General features: G+C 34.7%; 3 protein-coding genes across 6 annotated transcripts; 2 read left to right on the top strand and 1 right to left on the bottom strand.

Annotated features, from left to right (window-relative positions):
• The first annotated feature begins 464 nt into the window (after positions 1-464).
• LOC112166208 (EH domain-containing protein 1) lies at positions 465-6,095 on the top strand. Of its 2 annotated transcripts, none has more exons than XM_024302994.2 (16): positions 465-708; positions 870-949; positions 1,319-1,387; positions 1,483-1,540; positions 1,755-1,810; positions 1,936-1,978; positions 2,064-2,125; positions 2,683-2,796; positions 3,018-3,120; positions 3,229-3,278; positions 4,203-4,331; positions 4,408-4,659; positions 4,775-4,854; positions 5,031-5,157; positions 5,309-5,452; positions 5,527-6,095. In XM_024302994.2, exons 1-16 carry the CDS (start codon positions 624-626, stop codon positions 5,710-5,712), a joined length of 1,638 nt encoding a protein of 545 aa, XP_024158762.1. In that variant the 5' UTR covers positions 465-623; the 3' UTR covers positions 5,713-6,095. The 2 variants fall into 2 exon arrangements, with proteins under 2 accessions (XP_024158762.1, XP_024158763.1); XM_024302995.2 differs by having other exon boundaries at positions 1,758-1,810.
• Positions 6,096-13,587: 7,492 nt separating this feature from the next.
• On the top strand, positions 13,588-15,096 carry LOC112202349 (upstream activation factor subunit UAF30). Of its 3 annotated transcripts, none has more exons than XM_024343335.2 (3): positions 13,588-13,710; positions 14,159-14,380; positions 14,755-15,096. In XM_024343335.2, exons 2-3 carry the CDS (start codon positions 14,207-14,209, stop codon positions 14,881-14,883), a joined length of 303 nt encoding a protein of 100 aa, XP_024199103.1. In that variant the 5' UTR covers positions 13,588-13,710; positions 14,159-14,206; the 3' UTR covers positions 14,884-15,096. The 3 variants fall into 3 exon arrangements, with proteins under 3 accessions (XP_024199103.1, XP_024199102.1, XP_024199101.1); XM_024343334.2 differs by having other exon boundaries at positions 13,592-13,794; XM_024343333.2 differs by having other exon boundaries at positions 13,592-13,769.
• On the bottom strand, positions 14,937-17,057 carry LOC112202347 (GDSL esterase/lipase At4g26790-like). The gene is given in 4 exon segments (XM_024343332.2): positions 14,937-15,506; positions 15,603-16,092; positions 16,437-16,531; positions 16,534-17,057. Coding segments are annotated over 4 exon segments (1,047 nt in total). The 5' UTR covers positions 16,802-17,057; the 3' UTR covers positions 14,937-15,312.
• Positions 17,058-17,465: the final 408 nt, after the last annotated feature.

Below are 17,465 nucleotides of genomic sequence, written 5' to 3' on the forward strand. Positions count from 1 at the left end.
ACACAAGGGCCAGACTTTGAGGACTTAACTGGTTTCCATTGTCCAACATGAAACTTATTTTTACTAAGCAATGAAACATCAAATACCAAATTCCACATGAAATTGACTAAAATATATATATTTATATATTATATATATATATATATATATTAATCTAATTTTGTCCTAATCAATGAGACCACAATTTAATTCTTCGTCGTAGTCTCAGTCTCAGGCCGACCTGCCCATGACCATCGACGCAAGTCACGTTAAGGGTCTCCCATCTTTTTCCGGTGAGCTCACATGTTTTCTTTATTGAATTGACGTTATCTCATGGACATCCACTCGCCGTCTCTCTCCATTTATTCCGCGTGCCACTTGGAGTTACATCATACGTCGTCGTTCTCGACCTTGACTAACCATGACCCCAATAAAGCAAGTAAATTGCGTCATTCCAACACCAACAAAACGACGACGTACGCGTCTACGTACTTCACTTGCTTCGAGTCGGGGCAAAAGGATCACGGACCCAAAACACCCGGTGGAAGAGGAGAGAAACAAAACAAAACCCTCCCAAAAAGCGTTTTGTTTCTCTTCAAAAAATTTGAATTCAAATCCAGAAAATCCCAAACTCTTTGATTTTCATGGAAATTTCCTCAGTTCCGATCAGTTCGTGCTCCAAAGAGCACCAGAAAATCTACCGGGAGTGGTTTCAGTTAGCAGATTCAGGTACAGTGCATCACTGCTCACATATTCTCTTCCATTTTTTTTTTCTTTTTTCTTTAAGCTTGAAGATCGTTCTTGTTCTTGTTTCCTTTGGTTCTTGAGAAATTGAGGGAGTGTAGAAATAAAAAAAAAAAAATCTGTGGATTTGGTTTTCACTTGTTCAGATAATGATGGCCGCATTACGGGGAGTGATGCTATTAAGTTCTTCGGCATGTCCAATCTGTCTCGGCAAGATCTCAAGCAGGTTAGCTTCGATTGCGTCAAGTTTATGTGAATTGATTTTTACCGAGCAGTTATTTTTCAGTTTCTTGAGTAATTTAGTACTGTTTGTGTTTTGATGGATTTGTTTGGAATATATAGATTAGTGTTAGTTGAGTTACAGATCCTCAATTTTGTTCCTTTGAGGAATGCAACTTCTTGTTACGTTTGACGCGAAATAAGAGTAATTGAAGTTGGCTTCGAGTTGTGCATACTAGATTCAAGCTTAAGATTGATCTCTACCACAGATTTTAATATTTACTAAGGAGGCAAAAACCCCTATTTGGTTTCACAAATCAATCTCATTTTCTGTTCTAGAGGCTTCTGTTTTCTTATTTGGTTTCCTTTTACTAAGGTGTGGGCGATTACCGATTCAAAGAGGCAGGGTTTTCTCGGTTTCACTGAGTTCATTACTGCTATGCAGGTATTTTTATTAGTGTTAGTCTAGTTCAATGGACTGCAGCATCCTATAGTTTGATGTTTAAGAATCTGACGTATTGTTACTTGTTTCATTTGTAGCTAGTTTCTCTTGCACAAGCTGGACATGAGATTACAAATGATTTATTGACCAGCAATGGTGGGTTGCTTTAGTTTTGTTTTGTTTTGTTTTGGGACGTATGCTTTGGAGTGGTATAAGTATAACCACTTGTTTAAGCTGACAACCTCTAGTGTATGTTTTTCTTTTTCCCTTACAAATTGTAGTGGATGCTTATATGTGTGCTATGGATGTGTTGTATTATTTTCTTGGTATGGCCAAGTAATTTGAATTTTGTAATGTTTACCTTGTTCAGCAGACTTGGAGAACTTGAAACCTCCTGTCATGGAGGGGTTGGATGTGTTATTAGCGGTATATATGCTACAATCTTATTTATTGTATCCTGCTTTATGCTTTTTTTTTTTCCTAAATTAAATTGATCTCTTCTACTTAAATACTTCATTTAATTGATTTCTCTACTTAAATACTTCATTCAGAAAAAAAAGCGTTCGAACAAGACAAATGAGAACGAAGTAAATGGTGAGGACCCTCTCAATCTATAAGTGAGACTTGCATTCGTACTTTTTGGTGTTGAATATGCATTTACTAATAACCAGTGATGCAGGTACTCCTGTGGTGCAACAATCACCTTCAGCACTTTGGTTTTCTTCAAAATCAGCAAAAAAGGTATTAGCAGTTTTTCGGAAAGAAAGATTTTTGACACCACGTAATATTCTTTCTAGTGTCCTTTGCTTTGTTCAAATTTTCTTAGTTAATAAATTGAATTTAAGTTTTCATGATACGTGTTGTTGACCTTGTATCTATGACTTGGTATGCTAGTCTCTCCAAATCTTGAAGATTTTCCAAAAGACCTAGGTTTTGACCATAACATTTTCAATGGAAAATGCAACTGCTTTGGATCAATTACACTTTGTAGCACGACTGCTGCAGGAGGCTTCGTGCCTAGTGGAAAAGAAAAGGAGAGGAGAAGCTTATATAGTTCAGTTTCAAGAGTGTTTTTACTTATGCTTGATATTAGTTGACATAAAAGAATGCTGCTAATAATTTCACCATTTTAAACTAGCCGAACATGTTTGGGGAGTACTCTTTTGGTGGCAGAGTTGAGGCTAAACTTTCTTGTGCTCATGGATTGCAATTCTGTAGTATTGTTACTATAATCTAGTTTGCTGATATCATATATGGATTGACAATAACCACTTGTCAATTCTTTGGCATTTTCATAGGTTCCGCTCTCTGCTGTAACATCAATTGTTGATGGGTTGAAGAGATTATATATCCAGAAGCTGAAGCCATTAGAAGTTACTTACCGGTTTAATGATTTTGTATCTCCATTACTGGTCAGTGAGCAATATTCTTATATCAGTTTTTTTTTTTGAAAAAAAAAAAAATAATACCTGCTTTGCTTTCAGTTCTTTCTTGAGATTAATACTTGGTCACTCTTGAATCTTAATTAAGTTTTTTGGGTACCCCTATTTGTAGTAACATTTAGGTCATACCATTGATTGTAGGTTACTGTATACCATAATGATCAATTAATGTTTCTTTGTTGATTTTGCAGACAAACAGTGATTTTGATGCCAAACCCATGGTTATGCTTTTGGGTCAATACTCCACTGGGAAAACAACATTTATTAAACATTTGCTTAAAACTAGTTATCCAGGCAAGTAGTTTGTGTTCAAGTGCGTGTTTGCATAGTTTTTTGTGTTTGTGTCTTGCGCAGAACAGATTTTGATCTTTTTCATATCTTATTGCATGTCACCTTTGACAGGAGCTCACATTGGTCCTGAGCCTACAACAGATAGATTTGTTGTTGTTATGGTAATCTCAAATTTATTTCCTTTTGTTCTGTTCCTAGTAGTCTTATATTACACAGCAATAGAATATTACTTTTATCTGTTCTATATGGTTTCCTGCATGTTTAAAAGTTATCAAACACTTGAGCTCTATTCAGAGTCGGTAGCAATTTTAGAAACTAAACTATGATTACAATTCCAATATTTCTTTCAGTTGTTATAAAGTTTTTGGTGTACTGGTGATGGGTTAATTTCTGCTTTTAATATGCTTCGTCTGTTTTGTTACAAATACCTATCCTTATCAGAGTAAAATTGTAAAGTTTGGTTGTTGGGATTTACCTTGTACTAGAATTTCATGTCTTATTTGAAATGCAATCTTTCTTCTCAGGTTTTGAATTTATTGGTGATACATTTGTCAAGAAATCTCTGGCTTTGAATATATAGTGGTAGGCTTGGAGCCAATTGATTAGGTTTTAATGTTTGATCAAATCATTGTACCGATGCTTTTCTAAAACATGGAGGGCAGTTTGGGTTGGCTCCAGATTTTTTTTTCCTTGGTTTACTATTCTATAAACTATTTTGTCAAGATTACTCTTGTTATCTGTAGTTTTAGTGGGTCTGTTTCACAATCATCTCTATTATTCCTGTTGGTTATCATAGCAACAGGAATAATCTTAGCAGTATGTTTCTCTCCTTTACTTTTTATACTGGTTCCTTTTCTGTTGTAAATATCAAACGGGTTTGTTGCATGCAAAATGACTTTTCAGCACACCCATCTGCTTTCGCACCTCGCATACAAATTTGAGGTTTTCATTTTGCTCAATGTATCCCTTAAAATCTCTCCAGACTAATTAATTTTTGTTCTGAATTATTATTGCAATATGCTTTTCAATTCTGTTTTTCTTTCTCAAATTGATATTGTTTGCTTGATGATTTTAATTCCCTGTAGTCTGGACCTGATGAAAGAAGTGTTCCTGGGAATACTATTGCGGTGCAAGCTGACATGCCATTTAGTGGTCTCACATCTTTTGGAACATCATTCTTGTCAAAGTTTGAGTGTTCCCAAATGCCACATTCTGTAAGTTATCTTTCCATAATCACTATGGAATAAGTTTCCATTGAAAACACCCAAACTTACTCTTTTGTATCCATAGTTGTTGGAGCACATCACATTTGTAGATACTCCTGGCGTTTTATCTGGAGAGAAGCAACGAACCCAACGAGCCTATGATTTTACTGGAGTAACTTCATGGTTCGCTTCAAAGTGTGACCTCATTCTACTTTTGTTTGATCCTCACAAACTTGATGTGAGTGATGAGTTCAAGCGTGTGATTTCATCTTTGCGTGGTCATGACGATAAGATCCGCGTTGTACTCAATAAGGCAGATCAAATTGATACCCAACAAGTAAGCATATACCAGACATGGTTGCCTCGTCAGTTTTCTACACTATACACATCTATTGAGGGTATTGATTAGGTCATTTGATGTTGCAATGGATCTTGTTATTCTTCTTATGCAGTTAATGAGGGTTTATGGAGCATTGATGTGGTCCCTCGGAAAGGTTCTGAATACTCCTGAGGTCATGCGAGTTTATATTGGGTAGCCTATCCATCAATATGTATTCAATTGAATTTTTTGTGAACTCAGTTGATCGAGTCTTAGTAATGTTAAGAGTCATTTGTGCATAATATCTTGATAGTATTTCTCTAATTCACATCAAGTGTCCCATAGCACTTGATTCATTCTTTCTAAGGAAGCTAATTTCTGTTTTGCAGATCATTCAATGACAAACCTGTAAATGAGGCTGCTTCTGGTCCAGTAGGGAAAGAACTCTTTGAGAGAGAACAAGAGGATCTTCTTTCTGACTTGAAGGATATTCCTAAGAAGTCTTGTGATCGCCGGGTGAGTTTGTAACCTTTATTTTATTATGTAGTTTCTTTACCATGTTGAACTCAGGTTAATGAACTATTGATTTGCATTTTAATAATTTCTTTAGCTATTGAATATTTCTGCAAGATCCCTATTGGAGTGATTATGTCATTTATTTTCACAGATCAATGAATTTGTTAAGCGTGCCAGAGCTGCCAAGATACATGCTTACATTATTAGCCATTTGAGAAAAGAGATGCCTGCTTTGATTGGGAAAGCCAAGACTCAAAAGAAACTTACTGATAATTTGGAAGATGAGTTTAAAAAGGTAATATTCGTATTCTCCTTCCGTACCTCCATTCAGTACCATATGTATGTTTTCACACTTTACATGCCATGCAGGTTCAAAGGGAATTTCATCTACCTCCAGGGGATTTTCCGAATGTTGAGCAATTCAGGGAGGCCTTAAGTGGTTACAGCTTTGACAATTTCGAGAAATTGAAGCCTAGTATGATAAAAGCAGTTGACGACATGCTGGGTTATGATATCCCGGAGCTTTTGAAGAATTTCAGAAATCCATACGACTAATGAGTGTTGGAATTCTTAGAAGTTTCTTGAACTAAAGCTGCTTTGAAGCGTACATGTTGAAAGGAGGATTGCTCTTCTTGAGCGTCTTGGTTACTGCTGTAATTGAATATGATTCAGGCCTTCAGCCCCTACTGTAGTCTTTTCCCGAGTTTAGATAGATGTCATTGTAGAATATTCATAGGCTCTTTATTTTGTAATGCCAATTTTTGTTTTCGGGGGAACACCTAAGGGACGGAGGGCTGAGAAAGGTGGGAGTTGTTATTTTGTTACAATGTATGCATTCCTCACAAAGAATTATGATGTAACGAGGGCAATGTAACACAAAACATTGTTGTTTCCTGCAATTATTACAAACTCTTGTGTATTATAATTAGTTAAGCATCCGTGCCATAGCAAGTGTTTAATTCAATTGGAAGTTCCGGTTGTAGATTTCTTTAGCTTCTTAACTAAATTTCATTTCAGTAGCCCTTCTTTGAGAGTTTCTATTGGGACCTCCAAATCTGCTCACTTGACCTCACTCTATTATGAATTATTAAATGACATATATAACCTACTATAAAATGACTATTAAGGACAATAATTATACCAAAAAAATATTATATTTATTTTATGTAGACTTTCCAATTCAATAATATTAGATTGTATTCCTTATTATTTTCCTTATCTATTTTTATTTTCCAATTTCACTACATACTCATTAAAGCATTCATATATATTTAATAAGAATTTAAAATATGGTTAAAATCATGTGACATAAAAATATATGATATATATGTTGAACGCATATTGATGAGGGAAAAAAAAATAAATCCTCTTATGATTTATGACCTAAATCTAAGTGATCCATTATATTTGCAAAAAAAAAAAACTAAAAATATTTAAATAATTAATCATGTGGTATAAAAAATACAGAAAAAAATAAACATTAAAAAACGAATGATTTTTTTTTTTGAGAATAAAAACAAATGATTTTTTTTTTTGCACAGCTAAAATAGAAAAAAAAAACATAATAGTTCATGGCATTTTCTTATTGATTAGACATTAATTTTTGAAACTCAAGTTTGATTAAGAAATGTATATTTAGTTAATATTTATAGAGTGATTAAATCATTAAAATGACTAAATTTTTTATTTTAAAGACAATAATTTGTTTGCAAATTATATGAGTGAGGTTATTTGAGGAAATTTAGTGAGGTTTAGTGAGTAAATTTAGTATTTGAAAATTTGATAAGAGGTGTAAAAAGCATAGAGGTCAAGTGAGTAAATTTGGAGGTTCCAATAGAAAAACTCCCCTTCTTTACTAGGTAATCGATAGTATATCAGTTAGCTTTATAAAAAAATGTGGCATCGATTACCTAGGTAATCATTTCAATTGCGCTTCTTTACTGCTTCTAAATATTGAGACATCGATGAGAATCAAATAGTTAGACGATTCAGGGGTGATGGCAAAGATCAAGGAAAGTTATTTATTTTTCTTAACTTTTTTTCAATGAGAAAATTTATATACACCCCTTTAATTATTTAGTGCACACTCCATATATATATATATATATATATATTTTTTTTTTTTTGTTTAATTTTTTCATCAAATTTTCATGTATGCCCTTCTCATTGATAAATAATTAAAAAAACAAAAATAACATAAAGAAGAACCTACAAAACTAAAGTAAGAAATAACTGCTTCATATATCAAAATACAAATATAAGGGCATTTATGGTAACCTTTTCGAAAGTGATTTTATAAAAACGATTTTTAGAAACAAAAACGAGAATACAAGATTGTATTAGAAGGGCTCCTATGTATTAAATAAATTGGGGCTGTGACCACTTACCCAATTTTTGGCCAAAAATTGCCCACTTACTCCACCAAGAGTTTTTTAACCCCATTTACCCAATCTAACAGTGTTTGACAGTATTGCCCTCATTTTAATTAACAAATTAAACTCATATCTCTTTCTCCTCCCCCTCATCGATTTCTCTCTCTCTCTCTCTCTCTCTCTCTCTCTCTCTCTCTCTCTCTCTCTCTCTCTCTCTCTCTCTCTCTCTCTCTCTCTCTAACCTCGTCTCAGGCTCTCTCTCTCTCTCTCTCTCTGAGCCACCACGCCCACCACTCCACCGTCGATGTCGGCCTCCACCGCCGCCGCTCCGTCCCACCGTCGGACCACCAGAGGATGACGCCATCTAACTCCACGATCCCAACCCCTCTGGGCTTTGCCGGTTTTGTTCGTCAGATGTCCGGGAAGCTCTCCACGCCGGAATCGGGTCTGGGCTTCACCGGTTTTGTTCTTCAGATGTCCGGGAAGCTCCGAAGCTCCACGCCGAAATCAGGTCTGGGCTTCCCTTGCAGGTCTCGGACGACGTCAAAACTGTGGTCTATTGGGGGGTAATAAACAGATTATTGCCCCCCACTAATTTCTTAAATGTGGTTAATTAATCACTGAAATTAGAGTTTTGATAAGTCTTATGTTGTTTTGAGTTTATTAAAGTACAATAATCTGTCAATGATAGTTAAGTGAAGGGTTCTGACTTAAAACGAAGACATTATTTGGGGGCAGTAATGTGTCTACTGCCCCCCACTAAACCATTAAAACTTGCACCAGTTTCAAGGATTCACAGTGTATTGCACTTTATCACAAACAAATCAACAAGAGATGATTACTGTCTCCTAAGAAAGACATTATTGGGTAGCACTAATGTGTCTACTGCCCCCCAATAGACCATCAAACATTACACCGCTTCCTATGTTTCACAGATTATAGAAGTTATTCACACTCAAAACAACAAATAATGTCTAAAAACCCACATTTTGAGGGTCAATATTTTGTCTACTGCCCCCCACTAGACTGACACAAACCACACAATTTTTTTCATTTATCGACTACTGCAATTTAACACTACATTTACTTTGGAATAGCAGTTTTCAGTCCGTCAATAAATAAAGCAGTCATCATTGGCCCCCAATACAAAGTCTACTGGGGGGCACTAATGTAACAACTTTTATGGTTATGACTGCACAATAGCAGATAGCAGTTTTCAGTCTGTCGTCGATTCCTTCAGAAGGTCAACCCCGGCCTCGCCGAGCTTCTAAGTGACGAGGACCGTTGGCTTGGCGTTGAGCTTGGCTGCGGAGAGCATGACAACGAGTTTCGGCGCTGCGATGGCGAGAGCAGGCGTCGTGGGCGACCTGCTGGAGGGATGGAGGGAGGGAGAGAGAAATCTGACGTCGTCTGGAGAGAGAGAGAGAGAGAGAGAGAGAGAGAGAGAGAGAGAGAGAGAGAGAGAGAGAGAGAGAGAGAGAAATCTGACGTCGTCTGGAGAGAGAGAGAGAGAGAGAGAGAGAGAGAGAGATCGGTGAGGGGGGAGAGGGCAAAAAAGTCCCAAAAATAAATAAAAAGAAGAAAAAAAGAATTAATTGGGTAAAGGGGAAATAATCCCTTAGAGTGTTTTGAGTAAACGGGGTTAAAAAACAGTTAGTGGAGCAAGTGGGCAAATTTTAAGCTAAAATTGGGTAAATGAGCATTTCCCCTAAATTTTATAGGTCTCCTATGTATTAAATATACGAGATTTGCTGTAATGTAATAAAAAATTGAGTCTCTGAAATTATTAACAAATCCTCAACTAGTCCTTATTAGAATGGCTCTTATGCATTAAATAAAATTTATGATACTCTTTTTTTTTTCTTCCCATTATTCTCATTTATTTAATTATTTATTTATTGAGGATGGACATAGATGGTAGTAGGGGTGGGCACGGGATGAGATGGGCGGGGATGACCATGATTCCAAACCCAAACCCAATTCTATCAATGGGACGGGACGCGATCAGATTGTTTTATTTTTTTTATTTTTTATTTTTTTTTAAATTGACCCCGTCTCGTCTCATCCCTTTTTGGTTTTGGGTTCGTTTAGGATCATTCGAGATCAGCCCATTTTTAAATTTTCTAAATATAATATGTATAATTCAACTTATCATCAAATCATAATGATCATTCAAAGTTCAAAACAATCAAACACCAACATATACGAGCAGTATCCATACAAAAACCATCAATCCAAACCTTATAGCTTTAAAGCATCTTTAACAGACTCTCTATTCTGGCTCATTTACTATTTTGGAGAGCATGTTTGACTTTCAATATATTTTAGCAGCTGCACCAGACTCCTAAATGGCTCTCTATTATAACTTTTAGTTATCTCGCTGATAAATATAGAGAGCGAGATGAGGTTCCCTATAATTTAATACATTCATTTTGAGTTATTTTATGTAATTTATAAATACATTTAAACTATTTAATCTTCACTTAAAAAATAATATAAATTCAAAAGCACTGAAGCAGACGTATTTCTAAATGACTCTCTATTATAACTTTTAGCTATCTCGCTCATAAATATAGAGAGCGAGATGAGGCTGTCTATAATTTAATACATTCATTTTGAGTTATTTTATGTAATTTATAAATACATTTAAACGGAGAATTCTTGAGTACCTTGGTGTTTGCCATACCCTCATTTTGTTAAATATTTTGGACCATTGGATTAGTAATATATCTAATGGTTCAAAATATTTAACAAATTGGTAACTTGTTTAGCCCTTAGCCTTTCTAATTATGCTACTCATTTCCAATAAGCAAAAATGTTAACACAAACTACTAATTGAATTGAAAACAATAAAGCCAATTAATGTTTGATTATCAATTGACAATTGACAATTATGATTTTTCCTTTTTCAAAAAAAATTAAAAGAACCTTCTATCCTAAGTTCACCGAATTACTATTAGTTAAATAGTCTATATTACTAATTAATTTTTTTATTAGTGAATTAATGTTTGATTAATGCTTGTTATTAATGGATAATTACACAATTGAAAATTATGTTTTTTCCCTATTAAAAACAAAACCTTCTAACCTAAGTTCGCAAAATTAGTATTAGTTAAGTAGTCTTTATTACCAATTAATTATATCATTAGTAGTTTCCTTAACCAAATATAATTCTTTTTACATGCATTTCATGACAACCACAACAATTAGTGTAAAAATAAATAATATTTGTTTTAAATGTAGTCAAATGAGAACCTACTTTAGGACTTATTTACTCAAATGAGAATCTACTTTACTCTAATGAGAACCTATTACAATTACCACTTTTAGGAATTAATTAATTACTCAAATGAGAACCAACTTTACTCTAACGAAGACCTTATTTACTTTAATGAGGATTTTTTTTCTAATTACCACATGTGTTCTCAAAGTGATTACATGAGTCCTCAGAGTAGTAAATATTATATAAAATAAAACATGTATGAGAAATGTTAATGTCCATAGTTTTTAGGGCTGTCAATGGGTCGTGTCGGGTTGGGTTCGTGTCGGGTCAAGGTATATGTCGTGTCACAAGAGACAAACCCAAACCCAACCCATTTATTAATCGTGTCGAAAATTTAAACCCAAACCCAACCTATTTATTAAACGGGTTACCCGTTTCCAACCCGCTTAACCCATTTAATAAATAGGTCGTGTCGTGTTGGACAAAATGACCCATTTAAGGGTTAACACTGATACCCATTTAACTAAAAACATGCATAAATTGATTAAATTCACTAAAATTTTCATATGACGAAGAATATAAATAATTATATATAATTCATAAATAATTAAATCCAATAATGATGAAACAAAATATTTCAAATTGTCCAATCCTAGGATCAAATACTCCCAACGTCCAAAATTTCAAGAAGAAGTATAGCATAATCGGGTTATACGGGTTCACTTCGTGTTGGCGGGTTGACCCGTGGCCGACCCGTTTATTAAATGGGTCATGATGGGTTGACCCGCTGCCGACCCGCTTTTTAATCGTGCGGGTTCAACCCGCTTTATTTCGTGCGGGTTTCGAGTCGTGTTATCGGGTCGTGTCGAAATTGACAGCCCTAATAGTTTTACCCATCCACATTTGTGTAATAAAGTTCTCCCTTGCGTAATGAAAGTAATATATTGTGTAATGTCTATCGTCGAATTAGTAATTACTTTTAATCGACGTAATTTACCACAAATTCCAACAATTGATGAAAAAAGAAAAGTTTTGTTCTAATTATAGTAATTACTCCACCTAAACTATTGTACTAATTTATGGACAATTTAACAAGTATGACAACAAATTTGTTGTCAGAGTGGTAAATCTTTATGTTTTTATCATTAATGAAATGATTACTACAATGACTACACATTTTACCACAATCACAACAATTGATGTAAAAGTGGTAACTTTTGTCCTATTTATAGTAATTACTCAACCTAAAATAATGTACTAATTTATGGACAATTTAACAAGTGCAACAACAAATTTGTTGTCAAAGTGGTAAATCGTTATATTTTTATCATTAATGGAATAATTACTCAATGACTACATATTTTACCATAACTCGAAACTATTGGTGTAAAAAAGGTAACTTTTGTTCTGATTGTAGTAATTACTTCAAAAACTATACCATTTACAAGATTACCAACTATTTTACAATTCCGACAACATTTGTGTTGTGAACATGGTAAAATTAAAATTAGACCAAAAGATATGTAACAACTCAGTATTGTAAGGAGCTTCTCCACTTGATAATCAAGGTTCTAAATTTGATAAAAGTTGTCCAAATATGATATTTACATCTTTGACCACTCAATTACAATAACCACAACAATTGTTGTCATAAGTCATAATTGAAGTTCAACTATGTGTAATTTATTATTTTGACAATACTTGTTACATGATTTTTAACAATGTTACATATCAAGAAAGAGTGTGTTGTTAATATGATAAATTTTATTTTTAAAAATGACACTTGTCAATATTTAATTAGATAACCTGTTGACCAGTTCAGTAGGTTTCCACTATATTAATTTACTAAAAATAAAAAAATTAAAAAAATAAGGGTATGACATACATCAAGGTACCCAAGACGACCCCCATTTAAACTATCTAATCTTCACTTAAAAAATAATATAAATTCAAAACTAGTTAACATAGATAGCACTGATGCAGACATATTTCTAAATGGCTCTCTATTATAACTTTTAGCTATCTCGCTCATAAATATAGAGAGCGAAATGAGGCTCTCTATAATTTAATACATTCATTTTGAGTTATTTTATGTAATTTATAAATATATTTAAACTATTTAATCTTCACTTAAAAAATAAAATAAATTCAAAACTAGCTGACATAGAGAGCATTGATACAGACGTATTTCTAAAGTGGCTAGCCAAAATAACTTTTTAGCTACTTTGGTTAAAATTTAACTCAAAAATGGCTAAGTATTGCTAAAGATGCTCTAATACAAAACTTGAAAGAAATTCAAATAAGTCAAGAAAATTGAGTAATTGGCAAATATAAATATTAAAAATTATCACAAATAACCTATCAAAAATTGACACATATTAAAATTTTAATTTAAATTATAAATATAATTATTTCGGGATGGGACGGGATGTGCTCGAGATTGAAATTACAATTCCAATCTAAACCCAAAGTATTCGGGACTGAGAGGGACCATCCCGATCACTAAAAAATAATTAATGATCCAGTCTTATATTGCTCGGGATGGGATGGGACGGGTTCGGGTTCAAATGCCCACCCCTAGATGGTAGTTTGAAGAAAAAATGAGATAAAAAAAATGTAAGGTGTGTGCATTACATAACCGAGTGGGTGTGTACAATTTTTTTTTTTTTTGATCATCTGTGTGGGTATATATATTATATATTCATATATAATTTCTCTTTTTAAATTTATTTACATTATACAAGTTATCCATAATACATTTTCAATGTAAATTTTTTTTATTTTTTTTGATACAATGGAGACAAAAAGCCCAAACAAGAAAAGACAAACTAGCCCGGTCTGGAAACATTTGACGGATGCAAAAGTATGTTGATAATAATTTAGGCTGTTAATATCAATTTCGGGTCGACCCTGCCCTGCTTCAGGCTTAAGCATTTGCGTATTAAGGTCAGCTCGAAGGTACAATCCCCGGAGCTCAATTTAAACACACCACAAAGACCACGCTTCCACGCTCTTTGGTAAATTTTGCCGCGCAATTCATCTGTATGAACTCTTGGCAACATGATTGTTACTTTCAACTCTGGAATCGTTTTCTTTTTCAATATGAATTTTGAGATCGATGCACTATTGAATTGTGCGTTTTTGTGGAGGTGGGTGTGGGTGTTTATTGCACACCAGGTGTTCGATTAAATTCCCCTTAAAGCTATGTTTGGGGTTTTAGAATGGAATTATCGATTCAAAGACTTGTACTTAGTTGATATTGAAATTTTGATGGGAAATTTACCTGATGTTCATAATTTTTTTGGGCAAATTATACAGTTTTCGAATACCTCAAGTGGTGGGAACATGAGTATTGTGAAAGCTTTAGCTGCTGTAATAAGCTTTACCTTGTGTCTTTACTGTGCAGGGACAGTGGTGTTTGAGTTTCAGGAAGTACTAGGGCGAGAAGTTAACAATGTTGCCACAAGGGATTAAGAAAGCCGTGACGGATAATCCAAAGAAACTAGCCAACTTGATTGACCTGGTGAATCTTCCTTCAACACTGAGAGAGTTTGTGGGTCAGTCTCAGATTTCCCGTCTTGGATGTTTCGTGCGTGTCTGGTCGTACATCAAGGACAACAATCTCCAGGTTCTCCTTTACTTTTTGCCAAGTAATCTATGTGTTCTAGAATTGGAATGCAATTAGATTTATCGTATGAATCAGAGATTTATGAATAAATTGTGATGTATTATCCTTTCTGTGTTGTTTTTCATAGAGCGGTGGATGTTTGCCAATATTTGATTGTAGGAGGCAGTTTCTTACTGTTTAATCCTTCATATTGGTTTGAACTTATTGTTGGCATATTTCTTAGCAACTTTTCAAATAGAATGTGAGAAAATACATTTGCTTTTAGCTTGCCTTCATATCCTTTGTTGGAATCTAACTCTGCAACTCGATTTCAATTCTTGTGCAATGTAGACGTTTTTCTAGTACTGACCAGAAGTCTTGGTGTGCTTGCATAGGATCCAAACAACAAGAATGTGGTCAACTGTGATGAGAAGTTGAAGAGTATTTTGTTGGGAAAGCCTCAAGTTGAGTTAGCTGAGCTTCCTGCATTGATCAAGCTCCATTTCCCCAAAGAGGTTAAATAACTTCTGCAATCCAAGTTGAGGTGCTTCTTTTCCCCTCACGTTAATCTTATTGCTTTTTTTTTTTTATCAGAAGTATTTATACTATTTCTAGGTACTTAAGATTGTAAGAAACTAGTTTATGAGTACTTGAAGTCTAAGTCACCAGGTGTAATTTATGTTTCATTTAAAAATCCAACCCTTTCAGTTGCTATATAATATGATTATGTAAGATCATCCTTGTAATTTCAAAAGGTAATGTATTTTTTCAAATCGCCAGTTTGTCTGCTAAATGAAGAAAATCCCAATGCCTGTTTTTGCTCCTCTCTTCTGTGTGTATGTTGCATACTGTCTCACTCCTCAAAATGTTGACAAATTCAGATTGGGAAAAATGAATTATGTTTACGTTAAATGATGATGATTACAAGGCACTACATTATATACTTGGATGTCTCATAGAAATTGAGCTAGACAAGTTTTAAATACATGATCTGCAACAATACCATTTGTTCTCTCTGTGGGGTGGAAGGCATCCCAAAATACATATTGATTTGCATCTGAACACGTAAATGGGTTTATCTTTGTACACATGTAACCCATCTCAAACAATCCTGTACCACAACAAGCTGTTGCTGCTTCTTCAAATCCTGTAAACAGGAAATTTATCACATTTTATTTAGCGTTAGCACAGAAACTGCAAGTGACATTACAATTAAAGTGAAAACATGAAAAAAAAAACTCACCAAAGGATTCAGGGTTTTGTATGATATCCGAGAGAATATAGTATGGGTTTGCAAGCACAAGCTGGATTCCAACTAGTTCCCCGTTCAGTCTGTCAACTAATTCCTCCAACTTGTTATTGAAACTCCTAGCCACATCATTGTACGTCTCAACACAATCACTCCCCAAAAGAAGATTTCTAGTTCTCTCCAATGGCAGACAACCCATTGGAGGAAGGCCGCCTAGAGATATCTTTCGAGCTCCAAGCTGGAAGAGCTCTGTGATAAAATTTCCAGCAATTTTTGCTAGAAAATTCTGGTACTCCTCTGTGGAATACTCCGATGATCTGTTTGATAATATATAGTAGTTTTCTAGGAAATCATTAGTTCCTATACTCATTAAGTAAAGTGCTTCTCCTAGAATCTCGTTTGCTTCATCATTTCCTAGATAGATTCTGAGGTCCTGCTGGTATTCTTCGTAGTACTCCAATTCCTTCCAAAGAGGTATCACAGACTGCAAGTCCAGTAAGATGGCTGTAAATAAGACAAGCCTGTATACTCTTGATTTTAGTTTATTGTATTTAAATAGTAGTTTTATTTGAATAAATACAAAAGCATTAACAAAGTTGATCAAAATCAGAAGTCAAAATACAATTGAATCGCTGAATATATAATAGCGTGTCTGAAATAGGCATTTCTTTTCTTCTTTTCAATTTGTAGATGTGCTCATGCACCAGCGGGTATTGAATCCGCTATCTGACTCTTCCACTTCGTACTTGAGGAGGAAGGAGATGTTATTTGGCCTAAAGTCATTTGCCTTGAAGTATGCATACTAGATTGAGTGATAGTGTGACTTACTAGGACATCAGAAGTGGTATTATCATAACCAGTTCCTGCGGAGGCAAAGCAAACTCCAGTAGCAAAATCCTTAATGTTATAAAATGGATCCAAAATGCAGGTATCAATGGCTTGATCCCAAAAGCTTCAGAAATGAAGTCTGGTGGAATCCTACCATTGGAAAATCTCCCTGTAGGCTGTCCACCATAGAAATCACGACCGTAGGGTGGAAAGTCGCTCTTTAGGATTGTCGATACCTGGTTATTGTTTCCTGCATCAACCGAAGAGTCTCCAAACACAATGATTGCCGGAACTCTTGCATACACCCTAGAAATTTGCAGGAGGAAGTGGGTTAGGAGAAACCAATAAATTGCTTTAAATGCCATCTTTTGATTATTTTCTATGGGATCCAACTCGACCACTGCAGGTTTAGAGTAGAAGTATTCTCTTGGTGATTGGAAAGCTGGTAAGAATTTGGTTAAAATGTAGTACGTGGAGAGGAGGTTGATGAACTCTGATGAGACTCTACTTCAAGTATAATACAGCTTGCGTGATGTGTTGTATGTGAGTAAATGTTGGAAGAGTTGGTTAAGGAAAATGGAGGCTTTTATTTTCATGTTATTACTTACCTAATTCCCAGCTGAACCGACGTGCACCAGATTATCGTGAGTATTAATAGTGATCTTAGTAAGAACAAAAGTCTTAAGTAGCTGAACCTACCTTTTCTTCTTAATTTGCTCATTCTCAACCCCCAATGCCTAACTGTAGGACGAGTGGTGGCTGAGGAAAAAGTTGATTGGTAACCGAAAAATCACGTAGAACATCATAGAGTTCACGATAAAAATTGGAATGATCACCTTTAGTGGCAGGCGTTTTAGACCATCACAAGAAAATCATGTTACTTATCAAAAGGCAAACACTAAAGCACGTCACTGTTGTTACCACTTTACACCATTCTTACCATGTTAACACGCATTTTCGGGACGACACTATTCCCAGAAGTCAGTTTTCTGTTGCATTTGCTCATTCTCAACCCCCAATGCCTAAAGG

This window comes from Rosa chinensis, chromosome 5, assembly GCF_002994745.2.
Source record: "Rosa chinensis cultivar Old Blush chromosome 5, RchiOBHm-V2, whole genome shotgun sequence".
In the NCBI taxonomy this organism is placed as follows: Eukaryota; Viridiplantae; Streptophyta; class Magnoliopsida; order Rosales; family Rosaceae; genus Rosa; species Rosa chinensis.